The 26,153-nt window shown below is 40.9% G+C and overlaps 1 protein-coding gene across 1 annotated transcript; it reads left to right on the top strand.

Moving 5' to 3' along the window:
• Window positions 1-232: 232 nt before the first annotated feature.
• On the top strand, window positions 233-25,673 carry LOC309588921 (pancreatic lipase-related protein 2-like; the record flags this gene model as incomplete). The annotated part of the gene is made up of 14 exons (XM_082308733.1): window positions 233-242; window positions 1,948-2,093; window positions 13,756-13,804; window positions 14,621-14,775; window positions 16,389-16,514; window positions 18,062-18,196; window positions 19,980-20,088; window positions 20,711-20,827; window positions 20,908-21,030; window positions 21,892-22,010; window positions 22,795-22,924; window positions 23,205-23,316; window positions 24,346-24,513; window positions 25,595-25,673. 14 exons carry the CDS (start codon window positions 233-235, stop codon window positions 25,656-25,658), a joined length of 1,563 nt encoding a protein of 520 aa, XP_082164859.1. The 3' UTR covers window positions 25,659-25,673.
• Window positions 25,674-26,153: the final 480 nt, after the last annotated feature.

Raw genomic sequence — 26,153 nt, 5'->3', positions numbered from 1 at the left:
GTGATTCATTTGTCTAGGGATTTTAAGGACATATTATGATTTGCATTCAGTCTTTTGCATTATTTAAATGTTCTGCAACACTATGAGTGCTTCAGAATTAAATACAAATTTCGTGTAATACTCCTTAAGCATTTGTTCACTACAAAAATTATGCCAAAGGTAAATTACTAACAAAGCCATTACAAAGCATTCAGCCTCAGTCCCTTTTCTCTCTCATGACACTCTTTTGGCAATGGGGCAAGGTAAAACAAACACACATACAAACGAACCTCTTAAATCTTTTATAGAAGAAGGGAACAGCAATAAGTAGTCCAGAATACCAACTCTCTGCTCCACTTACATCATCAGTATTTGCTCTATACGTAACATCAGAAAAATCATTTTAGGAGAAACAGTATGCTTGTCATAAAGTGATATATGCAGGTATGCTAATGAGAAAACAAGGACCATTTTTGTCAGAGTTCTCCATTAACAGGAATAAAATACTCTATTGCATAGCACAGCAGACTCTCTTCTTTCCAAAAAGCACAGCCTAAAATGTCCCTCATAAATATTCGTGAGCCCAGAACCAAAAGTGTAAGACTACTTAATTAAATAATTAATTAAATAGAACTAATAGGCGGAGATGTCAACATTCACTTTATGCAGCTGTCTCTCTTCCCACTTTTGATTCTATCTATTTTATTTCTGTGATTTTTCAGATTTTTTCATGCTACTCTAATAGCCTAGAATATATTGATAACATCCTCATAAATGAACCAAAACTTGCAGGAATAAGCCCACCAAGTCCTTTTGGTCTTTCATCTTTGTTAGAGATGAAACTTGACAAGGCTCCTATACAGAAAGCCTCCCCAAAGCCTTCATTCTGCCTTTAAGACTATCTCCTTTCTGATTATATCATTTTATAGCCCAGCCACTTGCCAGCATCTTTCCTTACAGAAATTCCACTGGAAATTCCATAAATTTCTCCAGGTAAAAATACATCAGGCTTTTTTCCTTCTCTAGGCAATCTGTATTTCACATGTTTCCACAGGATTTTTTTATCAGCTTTTGTTTCTCTCTTCAGGCTTCTGTTTCCTCAAGAAAAGCTAATTCTTTTCTACATAGCTGCATTTTGATAAGTCTTTCTGATTTCTCTCTTTACATTTAATTTAGGTTAGAGTCTTTTTCTTTGGCATACCAGAATTGAGTTAATGATTATGATCACTCAATGCCTGAGAACGCACAACCTGAAGGTACTTCTGGTAGATCTGAGATCTGGCTTTAATTTTTCTCAGCCCACAGTTGTGTCATACCAGTTACCAACCCACCTGTAAGACCACATCGCCTGTGAGCAAGTCTGTTTTCCCAGTTAGCATTCTTGCAGGGGCACCGCCTCACTATCTTCTCTTGCATTTCCTCCTGGATATTTTTATAGTGAAATTATTTACCTACAGTTCCCCCACTCTCTTCCCTCAGTGAAAATTACTGATTTTTCCTACAGCAGGCTCCAATTCTCAAATGTGTATCTGTTATATTGAAGGTAAAATAAAATCTTTGGAAAGTGATTTTGCTGAGACTTTAATGCAGTCAGGGTATTCTGCGTAACCCCTGGCTCTAGCAGTTATGTTTGGCAGGCTCCTGGGACAGAAGCAAAAATGAAAATCTTTGTGCATTCCCAACATTTATTTGGGTTATTCTTCCAAAACCAAAGCTGCCTGGGGTTGGAGTTGCCACTGGGAGGGATAACAATTGCTCATTGACCTATCAGCAAATCTATCTACACGGACTATCTACGAAACTCGTGGGTCTCTTCCTCTTTTGTACTAACTTCGTAATTTCAAATAGCTGCTTTGTTATTCTGTTTCCAATAATTAGGAAGCAGAAGTTGACAGCATGCCCAAATCTATTTTTATGGCATATTTCCAAGATAAAACAGAGCCAAGAATCTGTTCTTTAACTATCAAGGATCTAAAAACTTCCGGAAAGAACACGCATCATCACCAACCTTCGCACAAACAGAGCACGCCTACATTGCTGTGCTGCGGCAAACACACCTCTCCTCCCAGCTACCGCGAGGCTGGATGGGGCAAGTGCCTTGCAACATCGGAAGCGTAAGCAATATGTGAAAATACAGGCTGGCGTTGGTGTCAGTCCCCTTTTCATCCCATAATTTTCCCTTTTTTTTTGACGCTGGGAAAGCTTGGGAACTAATATAGGAGATGTCCTGAGCCCTAGACAGCTAACTTTGTTCTGAGCCACTAGTCTGTATCCGAGCTGTTCAGAGCCATTCTTTTATCAGTCTAAACATTCAAGAAGATTTGCATTCGCCTCTCAATCCCCAAGGCAAAATCTACAGTTATTCCCTTTTATGTCAGCTGCTTCTTTCAAATAAGTTTAATATTCTAGCATTAATAGGAGATCAAGCATTCAGAATAATGGACTTAACCCTACTCCCTTTAATTCTGCCCATTCCTTGTAAAGAAAGCCTGGCTGTCCCTGCTGACTCCTCTCTGTCTTTAGTTACTTTCATCATATGCTCTAAAATTCTGCCCTAGTATTATTCCCTTAAAATGAAACCATGCTCCGCAAGTCTCCAGCTCACAAAACCAAAAGTTAATGTTATCTTTGCTTGCTTTGACTGATTTAATTAGCAGACAACATGTGTTATGAAAGGTCATAAAAATTTATCATTTCCAAAATATTCTTTTTATTGTTGTTGTGCAATACTGGAAGGGATACGCTAAGGCAAATTGGTTTTGCCGTTAATCAATACAAGATTTGTTCACTTCACCAGAATGAACACATTGGAGTTAGGCAACAGAAGTATCAAGAAAGTCTTTTATTGATGGCTCTGCCACTCAGAGACTAAAGGCAAGGTTCTGCCAGAAGGTGAGTGGTCTTTGTCTATACATATTAGCAATCCTCTAGGGGATGGAATGCACAAAGCTACTTCCAGATGACCTCCATCCAAGCTAAGAAATTCATTGACCATCTTCAAACTAAAATTGAAATAAGAGAGAAAAATGTTACTTTTACAATTTTATTTTATCTTTCCATGAAAGCCTTGGTAATATATATATCAGTGCACTTGAAACGCAGTTGCTGAGATTCCTTCGGAGAACATGATTCTCAAGGAGTGTTTTAGATCCTCTTTTTCCTACCTATGTGAAGGCCATTACTATCAGAATGCATTTATGTCCTTGATAATTCTCAAGCTGGCTGTGTTCACTTGCATATTGTCAGAGCCAATGGCAAAAGCCAGCCTTTTCTTACTGTCCGTAAAAACCTGCTGTTCCTCTTCAGACATAAAACCAGACCCAGAAAAACTGACTGTTCCTAAAAGAAGCTAGACCTTAAAACCCTACAACATGGGCTAGAAATTCTTTTTACTATTGATTCTGACTTGTCATACTGTCCGACATTAATTTAATCCGCACCGCTGTGTATTCCCTCTGAAACACACCGATAGTGAAACTCTGTGTTGAAAATGTATATGGTCCCCCTGTATCAACCAGGTTGCTACTTATCAACATACAGAGCAGACCAAAAAGCAAACTAAAGAAGTTAGTAAACTTCTATTCTTGCCAAATGCAGTTTTCAGCTACTTGTGTACCTTTGTGCCCGGAGGTATTCTTGCACGCATGTACATCTGTTGCAGTTTGTAACTGGGGGGGGGAGAGCTCGGTGGCACTGTTTTAACCCTCACACACAAAGAACTAGCTCTGTGGAAAGTACAGCAAAATATTTGAGCATATCCAGCAATCCTGGTCCCCTAAAAGAATGTTTCCAAGGGGTCTGATTTTCACACAGGTGTTCAGCAATTTCTGAAGGTGTTTCGTCATTAATAGAGGCACCAGTTTCACTGGCTGCTTTCCATTTAACTTACATGCCAATATTTTGACAAACGGGGCACGTGACATTCCTTATCTCTTCTCTGTGGCTCCCCAACCTCATTCCTTCCCAGAATTATCTAATGAGCTACATCATCTGAGGAGATACAGGTCCCATAACTGCTGCCAAACTTCCATCTTCCAGTCAATGAACATAGACTTAACTGTAGATAATTTCTTATTAGCTAGATCTGCTCTGTCTTATCTGAAATTACATATGTGTCTTCAGTGTAAGCAGTAATTAAATATGAGATGCAGTCACTGACTAGCCACTGTTTCCTCCAGATTCCTCTGAGACTTCTTTCTAATGATTATCATCATATATGGCACTGGTTTGCACCACTTTACCAACAAGAACCAAACCCAGATCCAAACATTCATACAGGTGCCATGTGCTACAAGGAATGACAGACACTCTTGACTTGGTTTTTACAATGGCTATCAGGCTGAGTGCGTTATGTACAGCTCAGCATATGGAAAAACATATTTTTGGTGTTATTCCTCAAATTATATCTTCTCTCAGGCAATGCACATATCTCAAGACCACAAATTGGCTTCTTATACAAACTGTAGATTCAACCCAAGTTGCTTCCTGCCCTTCAGCACTTGAATCACTCCTTGTATAAGGATGACAATCGCTCCTATACAGTTGCCTGAACAGGTGATCATGGCAGCACCCACCCTGTAGACAAGTGTCGTGACTTGAGGTCTTTCCCAGGAACTGAAAGACCTGGGTTGTGACTTAGTTGTGACCCACAACCTCCAGAGCACAGGAGATAACCGAGGACTTACATGATGGACAAGTCACCAAGCCATGACAGAGAAAAAGATGAATGACATGATTATCATCAGCCTATCCTTCTCCTCCTGACACAATTTTGAATCTGAATGGCTGTGGTTTCTCTAGTCTAAGCTGATCACAATATCATTAGTAGATGCCAGATATATTCAGAGCATGCCAACCGATGAGAGAGCTTGGGACAGAGGCACCTAATCTGTGAATCCCACATGGCCTAAGAGGACATAGATTAGTCAAAATGGTAGTGGGCAGGCAGAGCTTGAGTAACTTCACTAGAAAAAGCTAATAAATGCTCAGGCACCTATATTCTCCCTAAGCTGTAACACAATGTTTCTTACTCCCCCCTTTCTAAAAGAAACTAGACAACTCTCTGTAAAAAATATAAACAGCTTGATTATATGAAAATGTAAAAGGGTTTGCTTCACAGGGCATGCATGTCAGACAGATAACAAACAGATAGCTGGTGACTTCCAGCGGGTGACACAGTGCAGCGAAATTAAGCTCCTGAACTGACCTGCAGAGGAGGCTCAGCCCATTGCCTGTAACAGGAGCTTACAGGTATGCAGTTCACGTTGGCTGTGTGGATGTTGCACGCAATAACCCCTTCGAGGGTTAAAATGGCCTTGTCTTGCTTTTCTTCAAAATCCATAATAAAACTTTAAGAGGCGAAAATTTTGATGAATTAGATATGACAAGAGACAAGAAAAGGCAACATCTGTTATACCCAGCAATAAGGGTATCATTCTTACAAAGGTTCTCACTCACCCACACGAAGCCTATAATCAGGCACCATGTGGGCAGGTCCACACCCACCATCATGGGACTGATTCCAAGAGAAAAGAGCCGGTAGCAACCAGGATTTGACAGGGAGCTAGCTGAACGGAGCTTGCAAAGCAGCAACCCTTTCCGCATTCAGAGTGGTAAGTGGCTGAAAACTTGGTAGGGTTTTTGGGCAAGTGTCCTTACTAACTGCTGGTTGGGGCTGGAGGACCGTAAGGACTCCTGCTTAAAAAAAATGCAGGCTGAACGGTATGGTCTGAGTAAACAGGCGTAAAGCAAACAGCAGAACTCGGTGTGATCCTGAGGAGACCCTGGCAGCAGCTACAAGGCTTAAAACTTTTCAATTCCAGGAAATCCCAGTAGGAGATGAGAACTTCTGGGCTGTGATAATGTAACGCAGCTAGGAAAACAGGGTGGATTCAGTGGGGCTAAGGCAATTTAACACTGAATACATCCCTATGTTTTTAAAAGAAGAACAAAATGATGGTATTTGCACATGGAATCTGGGCTTTTTTTTTAAAGGGAAAATGCATGATAACACAAATAACAGCTGAAATGAAAGAGGAGGATAAATTAGGCTACAAAATTACACATTATTAGGAGCACTGCAAATTTAAAGGGAGAATGGAAGTGGGGAAGAATTACAGAGCTGTTATATGGAAGCATGTGGCAAACGAGATGTATTTTGATAACTACCATATACAGAGAAACTTGAACTAGTCATCAGCAAGGGTTATTCTGCACTTCAGAAATGGCAAAAGGAAACTAGCATTGGTCTTAGAGTTGACTAAATTTAACAGTAGCCTAATCGTGAAAAGGAACAGTGAAGGTCCTCCTGGAAAGACAGACAAGTGGCCAGATGGTGGCTGCAAGTCAGCTGAAGGCTCCCTAGTTAGTACAGAATTGGCACAGCCACCTCCCAAAACTGAATTACATTTGTTAGTTTTTTATGATGCTTGTAGTCAGATTAAATGATCATAATTGTCTCTGTAAACTTAAATGTGTGAGTACTAGTGTAGGGTCAAGGTGAGAACTGTATTATTTAGGAAATCAGAGCAGATAGTGCACAAAGTCCTGAAGTGGGAAGCCAAGGACTTGATATTTAATAGGTTTTCTTTACTATTATCCTGCAATTTCTTTAGGTTGTCCACCATTTCTAAGCAACTAACCTAAACACCTTAAAAGCTCAAATCTTACTGCATCCTCCAGTGATGAACAAATATATGTACAACTTTGCGTACTCACTAACCTCTTATCGGAGTGCTTCCCACGTTAAACGCCTCAAGAAAAGAATTTGCATCACTATTCTGAGTCATTATTTCAGGTTAATGCCCTAGTCCACTGTCTCAGATTCAGTTTAAGAGGTCAGTAGATACTCAGAAAACTCTGTTACCCAGACCGGACAACATATGTGAGCCCTGCCTTGCCTTGGTTGTTGCTTTGTATTGGGTGGTTGGGAGAAGGAAATCTACAAAAAGTTCTGGACATCTTTGCTCCACTACAAAATTGATTTATCAAATGTTAAATTGGTGGCTTCCAGAGCTATTCAATTAAGATCAGTTTCCTTCTGGAGAACTTAACTGTACCTAAAAGCTGGTGAGCCAGCAGGAACTGAGACTGGCTAATGCCAAGATGCTCTTTTACTTACTATTACTCATTTGTATTGAAGCAGTGCCAAAGAGCCTTCATCTGGAATCAGGACCCTACTATGGGCTATTTATGGGGAGAAGCTGGAGATGAAATTAAGTCTTTTATCAATTATGCCTATTACTCTGCTACCTGAATTAGAATCATAGAATCATAGAATTGTTAAGGTTGGAAAAGACCCTTAAGATCATCGAGTCCAACCGTTAACCTGTCACTGCCAAGTCCACCATTAAACCATGTCCTCAAGCACCACGTCTGCCCTACTTTTAAATACCTCCAGGGATGGAGACTCCACCACTTCCCTGGGCAGCCTGTGCCAGTGCCTGACAGCCCTTTCGGTGAAGAAGTTTTTTCTGATATCCAACCTAAACTTCCCCTGGCGCAGCTTGAGGCCGTTTCCTCTCGTCCTATCACTTGTTACTGGGGAGAAGAGACCGACCCCCACCTGGCTCCAGCCTCCTTTCAGGCAGTTGTAGAGAGCGATAAGGTCTCCCCTCAGCCTCCTCTTCTCCAGACTAAACAACCCCAGCTCCCTCAGCCGCTCCTCATAAGACTCAGCACACCATATCACCAGCACTTTGTCCAATACTGTGCCACCAGTTTTCAGTATTGGATAGTTTGGACAAATACTGTGTCAGAGCTACCAAACGGGCACTGTGCCTGGAAAAGATGGGAATGGGCTGGACAACCTCTACAAAATTACATTCAAATAAAACAAACAAACAAATTATACTGTACTTTCAGGTATTTGCATATTGGTAAATACGTACATGATCCCCTTTATGAGGCCTAAAGATACTATTGGAATATTTTTTCCTTAGTTTCTTTTACCATTTTGAGTAATGTTACAATGCTTGGGTGTGCAATGAGCAAGTGTTCTCTGAGTGCCTCAGGCTCAAAGCCATGCAAGAATTTGCTGAGAGAACAGGAAATTTAACCTGTAACTTCTGTACCCAAGGCTTATACGCTAAACTCTGGATGGCTTCTTCTCCTTTACGTTGCCTTTACACTGTTAACTGAGCGCTGTGCCAAACTACTGAAAAATATGAAAGGCTAAAATAAAACACTGGAAAGACAGAACTGACAAAAATATTCTCTGTTGAAGGACAGTGCCAGTGCAGGAAATATAGGAATTATGGTTGGAGTGGTAAGGCAGGAAAAGGTGGAAAAAAAACATAAACAGTGAAAAATAAAAAGACTTGAAAGAAGGTAAAGAACTTCAGTATGGAAGGGGGAAAAGCAGACCTGAAAATTGAAAAGACTGCGTAAGACTGAAGGGACAGAAGATGCCATGCTTAGCGCTGTTGACAGATAAAAATGAGCTAGCACTGCATTGTTAGTGCAGAATGAGCTGCTCCTGTTCCACCACTGCTTGTTTTGAACATAATGGTATTAACAAAGGCTGCTCCCCACCTTGGCATAGGCTTCCCATAACTCCCATTTGGCCTCTTTGAAACACAGGATGAAGTGGAAGGCATCGTCTAGGTCATCAACCCTCATCCATGCCACTTCTCACTGTCACATTAAAACGTGCTGGAACTCCATCTTAAAACTAGCTGCGTTTTTTGCCCTGTGACTCCAACTGGATGGCTATTTCAGGACAACACACTAGACTGTTTTTTCATGGCTAGTTCTTGTTCTACTGCTGCTGCAGTTTAAGTATCACTTCTCTTCTGGTCTCAGGTTGTATCTTTGGGGAACAACCATTTACACTTCATACTCCTAGGCTAAAAAGTCCTCTCCGTCTCTTGCTCTGCATTCCTTCTTTTCATTCTCGTGATGATCCAAGAACCACCTTCTTCATTTTCTCAATATCCCTCTTGAACTGTGCGTGCAGCACCAATGAAACCTCTGTACTCATGAAATAATACCCCCACCTCTATATTGAATACAATATATATACTGAAAATACTGTTCTCCCATCTTTACATGTGGAAACAAAGACTAACAAGTTCCTTGGCACTTTAAAAGTCACTAGTAATACGTTAGCAAGACTTCAGTTCTTTCTTCCTCAGATGTTCCCTTGCATTCTGTGAGTATGATATGCAGTGTGACAGTATTTACTTTCCCAAACAATAAAAAATAATCCAGAATTCATGACCTGGACTTTTTATTTCCTAATCCCTTAGTCTAGATGTCAGTATTTTTTCAGTATGAGCTCACATCCAGCAATACCAGTGTTGAAAACCGGCATGCAGTGTAATACCAGGAACTGATTCCTCTAAAACCCTAATCAGTGGTGATCCATCATGAGCAGCGAGTGACTATAGGGTCAAAAAACACAACTAAAAAACCACGATCACAGCTTGATCATGGTGTGATGCAATGGTGCACAGTAGCAAGAACTGTATGTGTAAATCCAGGAGTTGCCTTCTAGTTCTTTGCCGCTATAATCTGAGATGCAATAAGTACACAATTTTTAATCTGCTTAATCCATGCATTTAGTTTTTTAATCTACTTAACTGTTATAACAGTGCATGTATATAATTTTAATTTCTTAACAAAAATATCAAGTAGCGGAGCAGATCTTATTAAAATCTGAGTATCATGAGACTTAGAATGCTGATTTTATGAGTGTCATGTTAGTTTGTCATGTCATGTAACTGAAATCAATTACACAACTTAATCTTTTAACAGTTTTTCCACAATTTTTCCTCCATGACTGAGTAACCTGTGGAGAGTTTCATTATTCTGCCTCAGGCTGATATTGACTGAAACTCCACAGGTCTGAAAATTCCTCAGGTCATTCATCCTATTTTTCTTACCTGTTAGCATGTCAGTTTTCTTCAAACCACATCTCTGGAATTTTCTTACTTCTCAATAACTTAAAAAAAATTGTCAGGAGGTTTGGGGTTTTTTTATAGCTTTTTATTTTTTTAAGGATCTTAGCTATGAGTTACCGAATTCTAATTATTTTAAAATATGTAGTTCCAGCAACTGTTCTACAGCAGATCTAGAATTACTGTCTGAACAGAGTACCACCATGAATACTTTTTTCCTGGTGCAAACAACATCAGCTGATTTTGGTAAAGGGAGAAAAAGAAAAGTGTAAACATTTCACTTCAGCTGCATCATTGCCTTTTGCTCCATTTTATCTAGTAATGGACATAAGACATTGCATCTTTCTAACTCTCCCATGCATGTAATATTCATTCTTAATTCATGTCTTAATTCTACTGGCCATAAATGTACATGTTGGCATTGCCGTTTTCTTTATAAAATCTGTATGACTTCTAGCTATTAATTCCCAGTTACCAATGTTCCCCTTTTTCATCCTCTTGTATTCTTCCAGTTTCTTTCACTTTACCAAGTTGCCTGTAGCTTTTTAATCTCTTTTCTATTACTTTTTTTTCAGCGTAAAGCCACCCAATCTTCATTAAAGAAATCAGTGGCCATTTTGTATCCTGTTACTGCTCACCAGGGAAAGAGATAAGAAGGGTGATAAGAGAATGGTGAGTAAAATTCTTAGCAATCAGATAAATAGCATATCTTATTTTAAATTAAAAAAAACCACATCTGTTTACTGTGGTAAGAGTATTAGGTTAAAAATGGTGATGATTAAAAACACTAAGATTTGGGCCTGCTTCTCATCAATAGACCGTGTGTGCGTGTTTGTGCTCATGTCCTGAGGAAGGTGTGTGGGTACATGTGTGGGACTTGAAAATACACTGTTGACAGTCATTGTGCAGACTTTCTCATATCTCACAATCCATCCACTAGTGGCCCATGAATCACAGGTTGAGCAACAGTGTCCGGAAGGTGACTTGATGGCCTATCATGAAGGACAACTACTGCTCCAGTGTAGGTTTTATACATTAAGATGTCAGTCTATAAATATTTTTTTTTTCTGAGCTGAACAGCAATTTAGAAATATTTAGTGCTGGTTTTGCTTCAGAAGTGCATGTCCTCTGTCCGTTGAGTATAACAATTGAGGTCAGCGTTCAGCAGCCTTCCCGCCAGCAGTACTGGCTAGGCTGAGATCACATTCACAAACAAGTCATTCCAGTTCCTCTTGTTCAGCACTAAGCCTCTTAAATGACCAGTGAAAGAATTTTCCCCCATCAAATTGTATGCCGCCTCAACTCTTTTTACAAAGACATAATTTCTTGACCTCTTCACAATTTTTGTCGTTAACATAGATCACTATAGAAAACCTACCCACTAAAAAATTGTCTCCTACCCAAACTAAACCTCTCTTAATAACAGAATGAATCAACATTCCACAAAAAATAAAAAAGAAAAAAAATAAAATTTCCTCCATTACTTACCTAGCTACGTGTTCATTTCTGTTTTCTGCCTTCAAAGGAAGAACCTCTGAAAGGAAACTACTGGTCACTTTTATTTGGCGATAACCTCCCACATTTTCTAAAATCATTACTCATTAGCTGCCTTTCAGATTTTGGGTCGGAAAAGAAGTTATACTATCCTTCCTGCTGTAGTGTTCCCAACATGGACTATACATCTCCAGAGTATGAGAGCTCTCCACTAAATATAAACAAATCCCACTGAGCTCTCCAGTTCATTTGATGAGCCACATCTTCTGTGATTTTCCTGCACTGTCATCAGGTTCTCATCATTATGATGGGCACTTCTTGACAGACATTCCAGCTGAACAGAGGTGCTCCTTTTGGCTAACAGTTAGGACCTCTCTGTTCTTGTCTGTCACCAGCTGCTTAGAATAACTCCTGATCCTTTTCCCTCCTATTCTTACTCACTGCCAGACTTTGTCTCTGCCTTCTACTCTCCTCAAGCAGCTAGTTTTCTTCTCTGTTAAATACATCAATGGATATATGAGACTTGGGAGCAGAATTGTATTTCCAAGGAAATTTCATGATTCCTCTCAGCCCTGCACTTTGCAACTCCAGCTCACTGCTTACATATTCAGCCTTGCTCCTCTGCCCTACCACATCAACACCGAGCTACTACCCCACGGGGACTTCAGAGTTGATTAGACAGTGCTCAGAGACACACTCTCTGCCCTCTGCCCTATCCCATTTGGCTTGGTTAGGAAACCACGTCATTACAGCCAAGTAATCCAACTTCCACCAAAAAAAGCACATAGGTGGACCACACGTCTCCTGTCTGACATTTGACACACAAACTTCAAGGAGAAATTCTGTGAAATTCCCAATTGTTTCTTTTGTGTTTCTGAGAGCATTTGGTAGCATCAATGGCATTTGGAGCATTGCTTTTCTAGCTTTTTCACATTGCCAAATCTCTAAATATATGCCTTGGAGACAGTTTCCCACATAGCAAGATTTATACCTACTAAATTTGCAATTTTTTCTTAATTACTTCTAATGATCTATCTCAGTGGCCAAGGATGACAGTTCAAAATTTTTGCTTTACAAGAAAAGCAGTATGTGGAAAATGGGAGGCGGGTGCCCTGGGAAACACCTAGAAGAAGAGGAAAATGAGAACAGTGAATGAGGCAAACGGGAGGGGAGGGGAACGATGAAATACATGGAACCCCTGCCATGGGAAAGCCAAGTGAGGAAAGTGCAGAGAAAAGGAATCTGAATAAAGCAGGGAATACAAAGGTGCAAAAATGGAAGGAGTCCTGATTAACAGCAGCACAAACAGCCTATAGAAGCTGCCCAGCCTGCAGACCTTACCAAGTTGCAGGTATCACTGTCTTTGTTCTGCCACATCTCCTACCTGTCTCCTCACGGCTGGCAAAAGTCAGGACCTCGTGATCTGATTCACTCCCTCAGCAACTTGCACGCAGTATTGGCTGTGCAAGAAGTTGTCCTGGTTTCAGCTGGGATAGAGTTAATTTTCTTCTTAGTAGCTGGTATAGTGCTGTGTTTTGGATTTTGGATGAGAATAATGTGGATAACACACTGATGTTTCAGTTGTTGCTAAGCAGTGCTCACACCAGTCAAGGACTTTCCAGCTTCCCATGCTCTGCCCGGTGCACAAGAAGCTGGGAGGGGGCACAGCCAGGACAGCTGGCCCAGACTGGCCAAGGGGCTATTCCATACCGTATGGCGTCATGCCCAGTATATAAACTGGGGGGAGTTGGCCGGGGGGGGAAGCGATCGCTGCTCGGGAATGGGCTGGGCATCGTTGGCGGGTGGTGAGCAATTGTGTTGTATATCACTTGCTTTGTATATTATTATTGTATTATATTATTATTATTACTACTACTACCATTCTATTTCATTTTACTTCAATTTTTAAACTGTTCTTATCTCAACCCACGAGTTTTTCTGACTTTCACCCTTCCAATTTTCTCCCCTACCCCACCGGGGCAGGGGCGGGAGTGAGCGAGCGGCTGTGTGGTGCGTAGTTGCTGGCTGGGGTTAAACCACGACAGAAGTGTAAAGAACAGCAGAAGTGAGTGGAGGGGAAGGATCACCTCCCTCATCCGGAGGGCAACACTCCTCCTAATGCAGCCCAGCATGCCACTGGCTGCCCTTGCTGCGAGGGCAGGTTGCTGGCTCCTGGTCAAGTTTGTGTCTCTCAGGACCTCCAGGTCTTTCTCTTTCTGCAAAGCTGCTTTCCAGCTGATGGGTCCCCAGTGTGTACCGACTGGCGTATGAGGTTATTCCTCTTCAGGTGCAGGTCTTTGCATTTCTCTTTGTGTTACGCTCTTTTAAAAAGGACAAATCACTCTAAATAAAATGTTTAACCTGTATATTCAATTTGCTTTAGGTGGTTGGAAAGTGGATTATTGCATTTTATCTCCTTTGCACAGTAGCAGGTGAGACACTATATCTATAAAAACTACCACTAGAAGATTAATTCAGATGAAATAATAAATAGGAGATGGTGACTGGTATTTTCCTTTACATTGAAATTGTGGTATGATTTGTGTGTCATTGTATGACAATGTCTATTCCTGTGCATAGAACTAATGCTAAAAGGCTCTTCTCTGTTTAAATTTTATTATTCAGAATACAAGAGACATAACTCCGTGCTGAAACTTCACAGAGAAATTCAGGCACGAGCCCTACCTCTATCAAGAGAGTACATGAGCTGTCTTTACATGACTGCTGTATACAAAGAGCCTCTCAGCAACAGGGTCCTTAGCACAACAAACAGTGTTAAAACATAAAAGTTGAACGTAAGTGAGCAAGAGACGCATTTGATTTAGAAAAAGCTACTGTATTGAAAGAAACGATTATTTCATTCACAGTACAAGGTTACTGTGTCGTATCCTCCATTGCTATGAGCAGAGACACAATGCTTTGGAGTAGGAAGCATGCAGAAGCAATTCTAACAAGCACTTCTTAAAAGACTTTTTTTTTAAAGAAATTTAATTAATCCTTTACAAGCCTAGAAAATGGTGTCAAAACAGTGTCTGGGTCATTATTTGGTTTACCCTCAAATTATTTAGCTCTCCTTGTGTTACCTGCCTCAGGCAATATCCACAAAGGAAACAAGAATAAATCTCAGCTTCAAAATCCATCACAAAATGAAATCCTTAGTTTTCTGTTCTTCAGACTGTAGTAGTCTCAAATCCACCATCAGGCATAAGAGAGTCCAAAATATAAACAAATTGTTTCTTCTGCTCTAGGTAAAGAAGTTTGCTACCCCAGGCTTGGCTGTTTTACAGATGACCCCCCCTGGTCTGGGGTACCAGGGAGACTTCTGACAGGTTTGCCCGACTCCCCAGAACACATGAACATGAGCTTCTCTCTCTACACCAGAGAAACGGGAAATAACTCACAGGTGACATTTACTGTTAACATCAAGAACGGACTAAACCTATAAATGTTTGTTAACTTGTTAAAAAGTCTACATCACTTATCATAGGCAAACAGGTCAGAATACGAAGACAGTTTGAAGGTACAGTAGTGAATGTATGTTGAAGCTATTTGGGGTAAAGCATGAAAAAAAAAAAAAAGTTGTGAATGAACTGTAGGACACAACAGCTTTCCTGGCATTTTCCCGCACAAGGATACGGGTTATGGCAGACTACCTTTTGCATACATTTAGCTCTCCAAGGAAAGCTGAAGGCTCATTCAAATAAACAGCCTTCTGAGTATTCAGATGCAAATACTGCTGTTTTACAGGGAAGCTGAGCTAGGAAGATATTGTGACTTTTAAAAATAAAAGTCTGAAGAAGACTGATTTTATGCAATTTCCAAACCCACGTTCCACCTTGAAATCTGAGTGATTTTACATTCTTACCTGCCTCTCTGCACTCTGAAAATAAGACAGAACTTCTGAAGTTGCTTATGCTCTGAAATACTGAGCAGCGCAATGCAGAGGAACCTATAAGATCAGGGCCTGGGACCACATCACTTCAGCAAATGCTTATGAAGCTGCTAAATCCCTTTCAGGCTCCCAGGGCTAGTGCGCCCGGAGCTGTACAGGGGTGTTTCGGATTCCTCTGGTGTGAACTGTGATGCCATCGCTGCCGTTGCAGACATCACTGCTTACAGCAATCCTGGTTGTCGTGCTGAGAATCCAACTCGGGCTGTCTAAGGATGAGAAGTTGTAGCTGTAATAGACTTTTATAATCTGCAGAGCAGCGACACGCGAGCACGCAAGATACATTCAGCAGCAGGTTACTCAGCACTTCTGTTGTTGATAAAATAAATCAAAATACACCTTGCACTACTTCCCAGCCACTAAACTGTATCTATGATCTAGGGCACAGCCCTTCCACACCCAAACTCCCTGAGCTCACATCACAGACCTTGTATTTGTCTGAAAACAATACAGACGGTCAGAGATCATTCTCAGAGTAAAAGGAAAATATATAATTAAGCAGCTTGCAGCAACGTGTGAAGATCAGCTTCATCCCTATTGCATACAGTTCTTGCACGAAATTCTTTCAGCCTTTCTGGAGTAGCTAATGACAAAAACAGGCACAGAAACATCACCTATCCAGGAAAAAAAAAAAAAAAAAAAAAAGCTGTTGCTTAGATGCAGAGCAGCACATTGAAGCCCAAGGTGAGGTCAGTAAAAGGGCAGGCTGGACCAGGAGACGTGGGGCTGGTGGGCTGCTCCCTGAGGGAACTTGTCCAAGTCAGGCCAACAGGCACGTGCGACACTGCAGCCCTTCTAGGCAGCGTCATATTCCACATCAGCGGGTTCTTCCTGCCTGAAGCAAAATTGATAGGAGCAGCAGAAAGCACACGGGCACAACATCTTTGGAAACCATAGCGGAACTGAGAAAGATGAGATACAGGCTCCCTGGGTTCCAAAAATCACAGGCTCTGCCCATTCAGAGTAGTCTCTTGAGTCCTACAGAGGGCATGACCTAGCTGACTTTTTTAAAATATTTGAAAGTATGAGTAGATAAAACATCTTTTTTTTTTTTTTCTTACACACAGGTGATCTCAGCCATCAATTCCTCAACCATCCAAAACTCACATTTTTCCTCACGTAGGAAAACCTCCTTCATCATTCATGGATTTGCCAGCACTGGAAAAAAAGGCTGGGTGGTAGAAATGTGCTTGGTATGAGAAAGTATCCTCTGATTTCCATCAGCAGTTGTAACTACAGTCTGTCAGTATCCTTTAGGTGCTAATATTCACCTTCCATTCTGTAATTCAATAGGCAATAGCAGATACCAACCGAGAAGTAAATTTCACAAAAGGCAAAATGTTCCCGCTCTGGAAGATGCGGCATAATCAAGGCTTCTTGATCATCCCTGACATTATGCTTCTCTAGAGAATTTCCATCCCCAAACCCTAGAGATCAGATCAAAGCAACAAACTGAACACAGATGTCCCCAGCCTCTACATCGGTCTCAGAACATCGGATTAGGCATGCCAATTCACTGCTTCTCCCATTAGGGGCAATTGAACTGTCCTTCGGCCAAAAGGCCTTCCAGAGTTGTAAAGCTCAACTTTCAATCTACAAACACTATCCTGGGTCACCACCATTCTGTTCTTAAAAACAAACAAAACAAACCAAAAAAAAGCTTTTTTTTTTTTTTTTTTTTTTTTTTTTTTTATTGTAGAGTGCAATGAAAAAAGGATTTAAAATACGAAATGTGGAAGCTACCACAAAACAGAGCTGGTGCACTCTGGCCAGCAGAGTGTACTGTGTCAATGACAGCCTTGGCTCTGATAGATAAGCAAAATCTGCCCTAGTTTCTGCTTCTTCACTGGCAGAGAAAAGGACAAGCTAGAGAAAGATGACCACTGAATACTAACTCACAGAGCTGCATCATTATTTTTGTTCAGAGATCTATGAAAATGTTTAATGTAGAATATTAAATTTCCAATTTTTTCAGTTGAAAAGAAACAGCAATTCTACCTGCCTCTCCACACTACAAGCTGTGTTTATGGTGCCTACAGGAGAGGAGGGAGTCCAGGATTCAATGCACTATTACTTCAAGCGTCTGTTTTCCTTGTCATTTACCTTCAGCTGTTTACCATGGATTAATTTTTGTTTCCACTCCTTGTTCTTTCTCAAACCTTAACTAAGCCTTAGTCACAGAAAGCTATAGCTGCAGACTTTGATATATGATTCTTCCAGTGGAAAAATCACTGATCTCTGCAAGACAGTGACCAGTGCTGAAATGACCAATGCATTAGCTTTCTTTGCTAAAATAGAAACTTTCTGTTCTGCTCCAAACCGTTCCAGTCTGACATGTCTTTCTCAGTTTTAAAGACATTTGGTAAATAAGTCTACTTCCCATACCATTCAGTTAAACTACCAATGTCTCTCAAAGTCACATACTGCACATAGCAGCTACTGTACAGCTGTGTGGCTTTTCCAAGTTATTTCAAATATGTACACAAATGCCTTATAAAGTAAAATATTTTTATTACAGTCTTTCATAATTGATACTTTTTGGATTAATGGCTTGTTATATTCTGTTTTGTAAGAAGATGTGTGTTTCAGTGTGGTACAGGCTACAGTGAAGGGTCCCGTTCAGTAAAGAACAAGAAATTCCATGATTATATTACCTTTTAATGTTTATTCTGATTTAAGTTGAATCTCTGTTTGTTATTTTGTTTCCTTAAATACTTTGCTTTATGTGTTCCCACATCAGCTGTTACTGGAAGTGGAAAATATCAACTGCATTGCTGTCGATTGGCAAGAAGGTGCAAAAGGCACCTATATCAGAGCAGTGAACAACATCCGTGTGATCGGGGCTGAGGTTGCTTATTTCATAAACACTTTACAGGTAAAAGACACAGCTTTACTGCCTGCAATTCTTAAGTGGATCTAGTGGGGTTATGATGCTGCTGCTTTGACTTTAAACCTTGTCCAGTGTGGCCAGCCCATGCTTCAGGAAGAGCTGTACAATGCTCAGTTGAGATCCAACTAATTATACTGATTATCGACTCTGTAAGGACTTCTCGCAGCCACAAAAGACGCAAATGAAGCTAATGTGGTTGAAAAGAGGTGACAATTAATTAAAAGACCAGTAGATGGCAATATTTCCATAGGATGATAGAGGCAAGAAGGCGTTCAATGGAAACGAGGCAAGGCCTACGAGTTCAGTGCTTTCAAGAGTTTTGCCAGCATTATATACATGTGCTAGAAGTAAATTAGTATCTCAGCTTAGCACCACCGAAAGCAGCAGGAGCTGGCTCACTTGATAATGCCATATTTGCCATCTACAGCCACGATAAACTGCCTGGTTCCCTTCTAGTTGTGAACTTCATGTTCCTGCAGGCAAGTGTTCACATTTACACATGTAGCACAGAGCTGCTCAGTTGCAAAGTTTAAGAGTATCAGCATTTCCCACTGACTTCAGAAAGACTCATAACTACTTAGAACTGCTGAAAATCAGAACCCTGCCTGGCTACACACTTGATCCTGGTCAGGAGGTGTTCATCTTGAAGTGCTGCAAGAGATGGTTCAGAGCCCAGAAGGCAAAATGCCAACTTTGCAAGCACCTGCGCATCAAAGAACACTTCCCCAGAATCTGCTGGGGTACAAGGTACTGTTCCTACCTAGGAAACTCATATCTAGCCTCACGCTTCTGTATCTTTCTTGTTTGTGTACAAATCCCAGGTCACTTGAAGATGGGTTCAGTTTCTCATTTAATATCTCTATTACTGAACCATTTGCAGTCTAGGCCTCTCTTCCGTTACAAAAATGCATCAATGATCCTTAGACTTACTTTTCTTTTCCCCAATTGACAAACTTCTGGAGTTTGACTTTAGGAAAAGTTAAACTGCATTGTAAATAGATGGACCGCAGTAAAACATATCCAGAGGAATCCACTGTCTAACAATAAAGGTAGACAGTCCGATACTACAGATCTGCTTTTATTTTGGTACACGCATTACAAAACAAAACCAAATTTAGTGTAAAAACCTCAAGCAATTAGCAATCCTTGTTGTCTTTGGTCATTACAAAACCCAGCAAATCCCTGGATGAAACGTGTCCCCTGTGCGCAGCCTACACGCTGATTAATCTCCATTTCCACCTTCCACGTACGTGTAATGTCTCAGCAGCGCAGGTCTTGTACAGGTGACACTTGGCAAAGAGGAGAATGAATGTTGCCCCACCTAAGCTTGTCAGTGAAAATATTGAGTGGTATGATCACATATTCTAAGTAGACACACAGAGAACAGATGTGATAAAAAAGAGCTCCATAATAGAGTAAATAAAGAAAAAATAATATCATTTTGATGGAAGATGAAATTAGGGGTTGATCCAAATGAGAAAGAAGGTTCATATTTTGTCACTAAGGGTAATTGAATACGGTAGCCATATGCCAACACTACAACAATGAATCCGTCATCACTAGGCATTTAAAATTACGGACTGGATCATTTTCTATCAAGTCTTAGTGTAATTTAAACAATAATTAACTCAAGGAACTCACACCCTATTTGCTATGCAGGAAGTCAGTCTAGATGGTCCCGAAGGCCCATAATGTAAGACACCCTCTTTGCTTGTTATTTAAAGCCTGTGTTCTTGTCTCCCACCGCCACCACCACCGTAATGATCAGAAAATCTTCAAATACCACCCTTCCAAAATCCATTTAATTGGCCACAGTCTGGGAGCACATACTGCAGGAGAGGCTGGAAGAAGGATCCGAGGCATCAGACGGATAACAGGTAGGCTGTTCGCCAAGGTGCAGAGCTAACGTAGCAAGTTTCTAAAGGAAAGAAACTTGCAACACTGGTCTGTAGACCGGAATTAAATTATTGGCAGTGCTGGAGACACATCGCATAAGAGCAGGCAAACTTTATGCCTCTCAGAAACAAGGGTAATTATTACATCTTCTTTCTCCAGTCAGCTTAAAAACTCTCTAGTGAAAGACTTTAGTGGAAGGACAAACATAGCTAATGTGTTTGTAGCATTACTGTCATTCACTGGGTTACACCAAGCCCTACACAAAGACAAAGCAACATACCAAGAATCCTCAGTTTTTCCTACTCATAAAGCTTTACAGCCCAGTAATAAGCTCACAGGTAATAAAATGCCTCTTTCATACTAATACGATGCCATTATATAATCTATTGGAAAATATTTTACTTCTGTTGGAATAAGTTTGCAGAAAGGTTCACAAAGCCATATTATTGCACATTTTTTCAGTTTAGCTTAGAAGTCACATCGTTGTTACTCAATGTGCCTCATGCAATACTGCATATCTGATGTTGTAAGTTGGCAAAAGACATATTAACATATGCAACACTTCTCTCCCTCCCTCAACCAAAAAATGTGGGGGATTTTTAGGCTTAGACCCTGCTGGGCCCTATTTCGAAGGTACTCCTCCTGAGGTGAGACTGGATCCTTCAGATGCAAACTTTGTTGATGTTATTCACAGTAATGCCGCTCACTTTCCTGCCATAGGTAAGTGTTCATGTGCAAGTAAATATCTGCAGGGATGGGCATGTCACCGAGACACTAACATCATCACATGTGTATCTCAGGGCTTGGAATGTTTAACACCACCGGTCACCTGGATTTTTACCCAAATGGAGGAACTGTGATGCCTGGATGCACTGATTTAATTCCAGAGGTGAAACAAAGTGATTTTGAAGTTATCATTGCAGGTAAACATACATTTCCAATATGCATAGTACTTTATTTTCATTCAGTCCTGAAGTGTGAACTGTGAAAGTAACTGTCCGTTTGGGAGAAAAGAGCAAAACAAAATTGGATTTTGCCTATTTACTTATAAGTAAGAAAAGCAAATAAGAAACAAAGACTAGATCAGAACAGTGCTCCCCAGGGAACACTATAGGGAAAGGAGGCATAGTACAGGCCTAAGCTTTGCTTCTGTAGTTTGAAATTGGACCTGCAGAACACAAAAAGGCAGGGAACTGGGAGTCTGCAAGTCCAACACCCCGACAACCCCAGCAGGAGGTTTTCCAGGCTGAGACAGGCCAGTGTCACGACCAAACCTGTGGCATGACAGCACCACCTTTGGTTTGTTACGGATGCTGCAAAGAGCATTGGACACTTAGCAGGCATGAAGTAGGAAAAAGCACTCGGTGTTTCCAGGGACTGTACATGCCTCACCTCTCCACCTGAGACTTCTCTCTCTTCATAAGCTTTGGAGAGGTCGGGAGAAGGCTGGTGGATTCTCTTTGCTCTATTAAGCCTTTTAAAACTGTAATTAATGTCATCTTGCTGTGACACCTCATATATATATATATGGCTATCTTCTTAAAAGAGGCTATTACACCATAGCAGACCAATGCATCCCACTTGAAATCTTGGGGTAACTGGCACACAGTTCTCTGGATAAAACACAGACAAAACAGTAACTTCTACCACAACCAGAAATGTGTAAATTCAGATGAAAAATTATTACAAGAGCACACTGCTGTTCTGTTCCATGCCTCAGCTGTTTCCCTGGTGAGGCAAGCCCAACTCTTGTACAGGAGAACTCACAAACTTTGTTCCGACAGATGCTACACTCCCTGTGGGGTGCCATCACTCACGCAGCCATGAGTTTTATTTTGAAAGTATCCTCTATCCCAATGGATACCTTGGATATCCCTGTGACAAGTACGACTCCTTTAAGGCAGTAAGTATATCAGCCCAGGAATGGGTGAGCTGTAAAGAAAATAATTCAGGTCTCTGCACTCACGATAGGTCCCACTATGCACACAGAGCACTTGGATGCTGGTGGCTGTGCTCTCATGGTGTGGTTTGGTAGGAGGAAGCATGCAGTGAGGGACAGAGTACAATGGCTCCATCAACTATTCCACCCTGGAAAATTAATCCTGAAGCACAGATGATATCACTAAAATAGGGGAAAAAAAAAAAAAATTAAACCCCATGCAATTCTCACCCTAAATCTTCACACAAAGAGCATGTAGATTAGATGTATCTATCCTACTAATTCCTGGCTGGAAGAAGAGACATTTGGAGCCTCCAGAATCCTTGACTGTTCTCTAATTTACACTTGGCACAGATTAGAGCACCTAAATAAATTCACTTATGAATGATGGTCCGCCCTCCCTCCCCACCCCCATGTGGTATTGCAATGAGAATGCAGGCAAGCTCCCTTCCACTAAGAAAGTAAAATTGTCTTATATTTTGTCCCAGGCTCGAGCTGAAAAATATTTGACCTAGGAGTTTCAGGCCATCATCCACACAGGCAAACCTGCTCATTCTGCACCCTCTTGGTATATGCATGGGTGCAGGAGCCGTTAACTGAAACAAATTTATCAGGTTTTGGTGGTAAGATATGACAACATAAAGCACTGCCACAGCTTTGCAAGATCAGAACAGCATCCTGAGACTTAATTTTGTCAGAGCTAGGATGAAAAAAAATACTCATTAACCGAAGCTCTTATTTTCCCTAGGGAAGCTGTTTCCCATGTCCACAGGAGGGATGTCCAATGATGGGGCACTATGCTGACAGATTCTCAGCTAAATTGAAGAGGGTAAACCAAAAGTATTTTTTAAATACAGCAGCAGACCCACCTTTTGCTAGTAAGTGGAGAAGGTTTGTTACAGTTGTTCACATGTTTGAAAAGTGATTGCCTTGATGTGATTGAGAGCCATGCGCCTGTGTTGCTTCTATAAACACCTGCCAACATCTCTGACAAAAAATGTTACATTAGTTATCAAAATTCAAGCTCACTGAGTCTTTTATTTGCTAACACAAATGAATTCCAGTTAGGAAAAAAAAAAAGAACTTTCCAGTATACAAGCATTTTTAGATCTCTCCTATCAATGACATTCTAGTTTTATTTTGCTTTTCTTTATGCAGCCTGGAGACAAAAAGTATTTATCAAACTGTCTGGTGTAATGAAAATAAGGGGGGACATAAACCTAGTTTTCCATGACACAGAGGGGAACACAAAAGAATATGAAATTGCCAGGTAAGATAAATTAATATTTCTCTATAGCATTTCATGCTGCTAACATTAACCTACACATTTTCCACATATTTAAGCAGTGCAAACACTTATTCTGTGTTGAAGACATTCTGCTTAACATTAGATGTGAAAAAAGTTATCACATAGATATGAGGGCAGATGGATGGTTGTAAAAAGGAAATGGAAATGACTTCCTTTTCACGAGTTCCGTGTTTCTCCGAGTTGCTCTTAAAAAAAAAAAAAAACACACCAAACGTACACCTCTGGAAAGCACGTACTTCATACAGTGCTCACCCGTTTCATAGGCACTTTAGCAGGACCGCTCCCATGCTAACGTGGCAGCACACACGTCGGCACACTCGCTCGATGTGCTGACAAGACTCTGCTCTGCCGGTGACTTGCTGTATCATCTCGTGCAAGGCAATCCTATGCCTGAACTTACCAAATTTGCAAACTGGGTAACTCCTTCCTCCCTAGGGTGTATTAAAAGCAATCACTACTATATAAATGGCACATTTATATAGTCTGGCCAGTGAGCTTCATTCACAGCTCATATCATCTCCCACCAACTACCAAAATAGCAGCTCCCACCGTCTTCTGTACCTGCTCCGAAACAAGCGCTTCCACGCATTCTCCCACCATTCCCTGCGCACGTGCAGACCAAAGCCCCACAGAAGTTCCCAGCTCATCTACAAAAATCCTCCCCGAAAGCCTTGCCTGGAGCTCTCCCTGCAGTGATACCTGCAAAACTCGGCACACTTGGGCGCTGGAGGCAGCCCCAGCCTCACCCTTACCACCTCCTGGTGGTCTCCTGCCACATCCACATTTAAAGGTTTCAGCATTGTTTTTCATCCTCTCCCTGTTCAGAGCATAACACCCCAGAGTCCCCGTCCTGTGCTGTTGCAAAGAACAGCAAAAGTGCAAATTTCTGTTGTAACAAAGGGGAAAACCCAAATCTCGTGGAGAATGGGATTTCGTTCAGTAATCTCTAAACTGTTAAACTTAGCATTGCTGTCTTCATTCTATTTGCAGTGGGGTCCTCTCGCAAGACCAAGTTTATACAAAATACCTTGATGTTGAAATTAACCCCAAAAATACTAAAAAAAAAGAATTTCTCTGGAATAAAGCCATATTTACTCTGCTCTGGGCAAGACTGGGAGCAGAAACAGTCAATATAATTCACGGAGAAGATGGACATAGGTAAATATCTCCCCTTTACAGGTCAGAAGGAATGGGAAAAGAGTGCAAAAACTCTAGGAGACAGGATTGAAAAACGGTCTTAATAAAATGGACACGTGGTTTGCAATCAACAATGTGAATTTCAGTAATGACAAGGACGAGATATTACACTTTGGACAGAAAATCAAATGTTCTAGTACAAACCAGGGATTAACTGTCTGGAAAGGACTACAACAGTGAATAACTTGGAATGTATACTGTTTTATCACAACAAAACAATTACAAACAAAGATAAAGCAAGTCTCATTCCCAGGTGCATTACCAGGATTGTTGTACAGAAGATCCAGGGAGTAATTATTCTAAATTTGAATAACTGGAGTAAGCCTGTAACCAGAAGCAGGGTCATTTTCAAGTTTGGAGAGTACACTTCAGGAACAATGCAGACAGACTGACGTCTGAAAAACAAGTAAAAGATTCAGAAAACTTGATCTGTGTAGAGCAGCTGAAGGAAACTTGTTTCTCAATAAGGAAAAGCCTGGAGAGGAGCATAAAAACATGCATAAGCTCTCTGTGAAGGGTCATAGTCAACTATTCCACATATCTACTGGATTTAGGTCAAGGTTTAATTGACATGTTTTACAACAGAAGAAAGATTGTTAGATATTAGGAAAAAAACTTCCTTATAGTGTGGCATTGGCATGGATTATTTAGAGAGCTGATGAAATACCTTTCAGTGTGAGCTGCTAAAAAAAAAAAAAGCTGCAAAACTTTGATTGGGGCAAGCTAGTTAAGGGCCTAGCCTAAATAAAGGGAGCTTAACAAGATGCCTTTCTGACTTTTTATCTAGAGCTCTACATTTGTGAATCTAGAGATGAATTCATGTTAAAACTCAAATTTTACAGCTGGTCCCCAAAAGAAGGAAATTCACATTGTTACTGTTAATACGCAGATGCTAATATTCTGTATAGCAGGCTTTTAGGAAGGCTCACATGGAATTATGGATCGAACTAACAACCCTCAAGGTGATAGCTGACAACTTTTCATTTTTCTTTGGTGGAAAATAGATAACTAAATCTTGATTCAAATATTTTTTTCTTCCCAGGTTAGCTTTTTGTGGCCATGGAACTGTGACATATGGAGTTCCCCAGTTACTTACACCTTGCTAAAGGTCACCGAGTACAACTGTTCCGTACACGGCAGCTGAGCAAACAGCCAGTCCTGTGCATGGGAATGCTGGTACACAAGGCTATTAAAGCAAAACCCAGACTGCCTGTTGTTTCCTTTATTTTTTCAGTTCTTTGCCAACACACTTGTCAATGTTTTTCACATTTGAACCACATTTACTGGGCTCTTAACTGTAGAAGCAACTGGAAATCATATATGTTAAAATCCATTTATAACACTGCACAGTCTTACTCTGCTAGTGCCTCAAGAAAAGCAGGTAAGAACTGTTTCCCACCACATTGGTAATTTGCCATATTTTCTGTCCATCAAACACTCTCAAGGCAGCACATTACCTCAGCACACTGCTGGGGCTGGGAATGGTCCCAAACACCTCCTTTCTGCAGCCTTCACTATCGCTCAAAACTTTCCAACCCCACACAAGAGCACTGCCCTCAGAAGATGCTGTGGGACGAGGCAGGAACAGAACAAGCCCAGGA

This window comes from Platalea leucorodia, assembly GCF_965183815.1.
Source record: "Platalea leucorodia genome assembly, chromosome: 4".
Classification (NCBI taxonomy): domain Eukaryota; kingdom Metazoa; phylum Chordata; class Aves; order Pelecaniformes; family Threskiornithidae; genus Platalea; species Platalea leucorodia.
Note: the sequence above shows the minus strand (reverse complement) of the source record. Positions and strands in the feature narration are given on the sequence as shown.